This window comes from Gossypium hirsutum, unplaced genomic scaffold (assembly GCF_007990345.1).
Source record: "Gossypium hirsutum isolate 1008001.06 unplaced genomic scaffold, Gossypium_hirsutum_v2.1 scaffold_1708, whole genome shotgun sequence".
Classification (NCBI taxonomy): Eukaryota; Viridiplantae; Streptophyta; class Magnoliopsida; order Malvales; family Malvaceae; genus Gossypium; species Gossypium hirsutum.
The window spans coordinates 1-5,948 of NW_024403732.1; the positions used below are offsets into that span (position 1 = coordinate 1).

The window sequence follows — 5,948 nt, forward strand, 5'->3', positions numbered from 1 at the left end:
CCTTTTCTTTGTAAAATTTCCCCTTAATCTCATGCAATTCACACACATATATCACTGACACATCACTTGGCTTCACATCAGAAGCTTTCACACCATTTGGCTGTAAGAGAATGGCTGATATTTTGACATCTTTGAACTTGCTTGCAACTGCTGCAGAGCTGTCTATTTGAAGAGGGCCAGTATGAGAGACGAGATTGGTGTGAACCATGGAATGATGAGGGATGAAGCACTTCATAGCATCAACCAATGTTGAGATTTGAAGGACCCCAAATGTTAACCTATGAGGAAAACAAGGGAAAACCTAAGTTAAGATGAAATTCTGGTGACACTGGCAAAATATTTACTAAATATAAATAAGATATTTTAAGTCAATTGGAACTTACAGGCACTCCATCTCCCATGCCAGCCAAAGTCAAAAGCAAACCTACAAAGAAAAAAAAATAATTAACACCTTTCAATCAGCCAGATAATCACAAATTATCTCTCAAAAGTTGAGACACAAACCTGGAAGTCCACCAACAGTCTCTGAGCAGACACGGGAAAGACATATGTGATCTATCTGAAAAGATTGATATCATTGGTAGCAATCTAAAGAAATATGTGTACATTAACAAAGCTTAGAAGTATTTATTGATAGCAAAACTCTAATCTGGATAATACCTTTGATAGTTTAATCTTATGTTCAGCACAAAATCGTTGTAAGCCCTGTAATACAACAAGTAGATTAAGGGATCAAAATATAAACGTTTCAGTTCCTTGAGGCTTGAATATCAAGCACCATTTACAACACAAATAAATTATATGGATAAAACTGAGATTATCTAATAATCACACAAACAAAAGTAATTTTTTAATGTCATCATAAGACAAGAATTACCTCTCCGGCATTAAAGATAAACCTTTGTCTGTCAAAGAAAAGTAAAATTGAAGGCATTGTATCATGAGTATCCATTCCAACACCCAAAATCTGTACAAATTAACCAACAAAGAGAAATATTGAAACAAGTCGTGAAACCACAATGTGTGGAACAATTTATGTCTCGAAAGGAAAATATTAACAAGTAAAAAGAAAAAGGATAAAACATCTTCCAGCATAACTAATTTTAGAATATAAGCTCGAATTGTGAAAACCAGAAAACTAATTTTAACTTAAAAGTTGAACTTTAAACAAATTCACTCTATTTAAATCTATTAAAATTCACAATAACAGTGTATCATCTTACAATCTTATAGCATATATTCAAATAAATAATAATTACATTACATGTTTATAATAAGATAAAATAATTAATTAGTATATTATAGCCATAACTGATTATCAAAGTGATTAAAGATAAGTTTCCAGAATGAAACATGATTACCAACCAGTAAACAAGTACACACAGATATATCTATAAACAGAGATTTATAAGAAAGTTAAAAATATTAAAAATATGAAGAAATACCTGAATATAGGCAGTAGTATTGGTAGAATTAGCAGTATGATGTTTGAGCGGAAATCTACTAATACTATCAGTCCTTTCCTACTTCTTAAATTAATCTTAGTTTACCATTGACGACAAGAACAGAGCAAGCGAAGCACTGAAAACTGTATAATCCCTTCCGTAGCGACAGCTTGCTGCTGAGAGTGCACGTTCCGGGACATTGATGTAAATATTAAATATGTTTTTTTTCCTTAATAACAAATAATAAAATTTTTTTAGTAAAAATAAAAAATTAATTATTTTATAATAATGGATGTTGGTACGGGCTTTCATTCGGGTTGGTGGCCGGTCCATTCGGTTCATTCTTTTCTTCCTCCTTTCGTAGTCTCAGTGTCCTCCCAAACTTTTTTCTTTTCAAGATTTCATTTCTTAATCAATCATACAGTAAGTTCTCTCTCTGCTCGAATGTACTCTAGTTAGAATCTTTTTAAATCTTTTTTGAGATTTCACTGTTTGGCAGCAGAAGCTTATCAATGTGTACTCTGTTTTTTTTTTTTTCCTTTTTTGTTTTTTGGTAATTTAAAATAATTGTGAGTATAATAGAGGCAATTACGATAACTTGGTGTAATCTGATTATTAATTTTCTTATGTGTGAGATTTGAATATAGCAATGAATTGTTTTTTCCTGGTTTTGTTTGGATTAGTTAACAGCTAAAAAGTTTGCTTGAGCTATGTTTGATAATTGCTCAGTTGATAGCTAAAGAAGGGTGAGAACAAGAAAGAACGAGATAAATTATTTGCTCTTTCTAGTTTTTATGATTGATTTTTTTTTTTTGGCTTTCAAAGAAATTTCTGAACATGTATTTCGGTAACTTAACTGAATATAGATTTAGAGATGATACAAAGAGTTTTGTTATGTTTGAATGGATTAGTTTGTTTATGTCTGGATATTTAATTATTTGCTCATCTGTGTAACATTTTACTTAGATTTATGTTAGTTTGCATAAAATTTGTACTTTCTTGCATGCAAGTGCATTATAATAAGGCATGTTCTTTGAAATGTATGGATTGCAGGACTTGCGAACATTGTATGGACTTTTTATGTTTTGTTGTGGAACTCTCTTTTTAAGTCATGAAATAATCAACTATTTTTGGTCTTGAAATTGCACTATTGACCTGTTCAAAGTTGAACAAATAAATTATGCAAAAAAAAAACCCTTAGAAATTGCATGCAGCAACAGCTAAAAGTGAAAGTTTTGTCTTAATCCATAGATATGCAGTAAAAAGTAGGGTTCTCGAGGTTTAAATACAATATATCTTTGCTCTTAAAGAAGACAAAATGAGACAACAGATGCAATTGGATTCTGCTCTTAGTGGCATTGTCCTTTATAATGCGCATAATATGCTCATGTTTTCCTTTCTTTACAGTTCATAATGAAGTGGCTGTTTAAGTTTGATAAGGACAAATGGCAGAAGAGCAGAGGCAGATGCAGAAAAATCTCAGGAGTATGGAGAGTATAAGGAAGATAAAGAGAGAACTCATTCTTTTCTTTAAGAGAATCATGAATTTTTTCATGTGGAGCGATGTATAGAGGATGCTGCAGGGGATCCAATAGCAATTCAAAAAATGGTACTTTTCACTATCTAATGCAAGACAGCTATCTATTAAATGCATGGAAGTGTGCCCCATCCGACTTTTAGCATTTTCTTCTTCTCATTGTTAGTTTGACATATTCTGTAATGGTGAGAGATATGATGAGTGGTAACGAGAGTTTCAATTAGCGGCTACAGCTAGAGTGAGTTTTTTGTTATCAACTGGTATGAGTGTAATTCCTATATACCTAACTTGTTTGCTCTTGTGAAGAGAAAATTAAAAGTTTTTGACCTTTTTCCTGCTTTTTAGAAAATCCTCCAATTGATGTAGTTATTCAAAGTGGTGTCGTTCCTCACTTTGTGCGATTTCTTATTGAGCAATATGGCTTCCAACACAAGGTTTGAAGGCTATTTACAGAGTTTCCCTTGGTGAAGTGAACTACTCTTTTGGAATATATAAATCACAAATAACATCACTGTGTTTTCCTTTCTATGTAGCTTTATTCTGTAAGTGCTTTATATGCTATTGGAAAAGGGTCATTATAGAACAGGCAGTCGCTGTATTAAACATGGAGCCATACCTATGTTTATACGGCTGTTGTGTTGCTCTGAAGAATGTTATCAATTGAAGGAGCTGGTTCGTGCTTATTCACTTCCATATTTATATAGTTGTTCTTTACCTAGTTATTTGATTTACTGATGCTTCGTAATAAATTAGGTGGCAGCAGCTTTGGGTAGTCTGGCCAATCAATCTCCTGATTTTAGAGACTATGTTCTTCAGTTTGGTACTCTTACTCCATTGTTATCTTTATTAGATAACCACTTGGAGCCTCCTATGCTTCATGAGAAGATACCTTGTTGCGTGCATGTAGCAACACCTTGGCTATAGTCTGTCAAGGAAATCCAGCACCATCATTTAACCAGGTATAAAGTGAAGTAGGCAGCTAAATTGAATTTTAACTGATAACTTACATCATTTCATTGAAGTGTAGATGTTGACTTGCTGTTGTCTTTTCTAGATAAGGTCTGCACTGCCAATTCTTCGTAGACTTATTCATTTGAACCCTCCGGTTGGAGTTATGGTGACGTTTTTGAGGATGCTTGCCTGTGTCTCTTTATCTATCAATGGTTCAGCTGAACAAATCCAGGCTCTAATCGATGCAGATGTCTGTGCAAGGTCGTTATGCTTTAGGGTAAGATCATGTTCAAGCATAGTTTACCTTTTCCAGTTGCAAAAACTGTCTGGTCATGCCTTTTATTTTTATGTCTGCGACCTTGTTTGATTAAGTGGTTTGTTTAATCCAGTTTTTCAGATGGAAAAATTGTTGAGCATGTGCTTAGAACAGTAGGAAACATTTTAAGGGAGTTGATTCTCAAATTCAGGTATATCATATGTTTGAGCATTTTCTTAATTTCCTAGTAAAGTATCTTTCACTATCATTGCCTTTTATTTACAAATTGGATGCATTTTATATGGTGTATCAGGATTAACTAAGTTGTGCTTTATTCAATTATAGTATACAGAAGTCATCAATGGATTCTGAATAATAACTTAGTCTACATTCGTTTCCAGATTCTGATAAACAACGGGGTTTTCTTTGTTTTAATGCTATTCTCATGCATGGAGTAACATTCTGTTCTGGGGAAACTTGTTCGGCAATCCCAACTTGACAGCTAGAGTAGAATCAGATGCAAGTAGGAATTTACTATGGTTTGTATGAACTTATTTCTTCTGTAAATATAAATCACCTTAATCGTTTTCATTGAATATTTAGTGTTCCAAAGACTGATGAAATCTATAGGTTTATTCTTATACAATTTTTGTATGTTGTATGCTCTGTTTCATTGAACATTTGTTAGCGTTATTAATTTTCTTTGAAACAGAAAATTATGGATGCACATATTATCCATCTCTCCTATATCTTCCCAATCTGACAACTATGATGTTGAGGTTCGATGGGATGCTGCCTGTGCTTTATCAAATGCTGCCCGAAGAGGCTCCAATGAGCAGATTCCGGTACTTCCATTAACCAATTTGTTTTACCTTTTGGCCTCTCCATACTGATTTTCGACTTGTCTGCATGGATTATTGTTGCTCGCGTTTAACCATGGTGTTAGTTCGTTAATATATGCTGTTATGATTTATCATACTCGGACTTGGATGTGTGTTGAATAGGATATATGTCTGATATGGACTGGATCAAAATTTTCCGAGTTTTAGAACTTCGGAGGTCATATTGTGATAGTCATGTATCAAATATGAGTACCTAATATAAGCACTCCAAGAAAAATAGAGTCAAAGCAACATTAAGTTACCTTCCTACTTTTATTGCTCCAATCTCTATGGAGTTGTTTACAAGGGTAACTTTAGTGGTGAAATTGTAACGAAAAATCAAACCTTGCTGCTTGTTCATTTTTATTATGCCCGAGAGAAGCATCAAAACAAGGTTTTAGCTTACACGATTTGTACTATTTCAGGTTCTTAGTAAACCAAGGTTGCATTGGACCACTTTGTGATCATATACTCTGTCCAGACCGGAAGACATCAATACTGTGCCTTAAAGGACTCAAGAGCGTTCTAAAGGCAAGTGAAATTATGCATAGCACTAGGAACCTTTATACCCTGATCATTACTGACTTCGATGGCTTTGGTAAAGTAGAGAAATTACAGAGTGATCCGGATATTGGTGAAATGGCCATGAAACTTTTGATGAAATATGGGGTTTAGGCAAAACTGAGAGAGGGACGGACAACAGTTGCAAAACCCTAACGATATTGGACTATTGACTTGGCTAGTGTAATTTTGGAACAAGGACCAGATCATCTCCCAGGATCCTGATATATTTTTAAATGTTAACAATTCATTTTATATAAAAATTTCCATATAAAGCCATTTGGAATTGAATCGTGTTGGTCTGCAGATTACAATGA

At 33.7% G+C, this 5,948-nt stretch overlaps 1 protein-coding gene and 1 long non-coding RNA gene across 2 annotated transcripts; one reads left to right on the top strand and one right to left on the bottom strand.

Moving 5' to 3' along the window:
- Nucleotides 1–6: 6 nt before the first annotated feature.
- On the bottom strand, nt 7–1,645 carry LOC121227742 (tRNAse Z TRZ4, mitochondrial-like). Its single transcript, XM_041110625.1, has 7 exons — nt 1,551–1,645; nt 1,446–1,509; nt 878–967; nt 661–705; nt 505–559; nt 384–424; nt 7–278 (listed from the first exon to the last, which is right to left on the bottom strand). The coding sequence occupies exons 1-7, from the start codon at nt 1,643–1,645 to the stop codon at nt 240–242; spliced, it is 429 nt and encodes a 142-aa protein (XP_040966559.1). The 3' UTR covers nt 7–239.
- A 1,553-nt stretch (nt 1,646–3,198) lies between these two features.
- LOC121227743 (uncharacterized) lies at nt 3,199–3,560 on the top strand. Its single transcript, XR_005925265.1, has 3 exons — nt 3,199–3,242; nt 3,328–3,416; nt 3,516–3,560. It is a non-coding gene; the product is annotated as an uncharacterized lncRNA (long non-coding RNA).
- Nucleotides 3,561–5,948: the final 2,388 nt, after the last annotated feature.

Coding starts and splice junctions, on each gene's coding strand:
- LOC121227742 (XM_041110625.1), bottom strand. CDS start 1,645: ATGTCCCGGAACGTGCACTCTCAGCAGCAAGCTGTCGCTACGGAAGGG. Junction 968..1,445: donor ATACTACTGCCTATATTCAG/GTATTTCTTCAT, acceptor TAATTTGTACAG/ATTTTGGGTGTTGGAATGGA. Junction 560..660: donor ATAAGATTAAACTATCAAAG/GTATTATCCAGA, acceptor CAATCTTTTCAG/ATAGATCACATATGTCTTTC.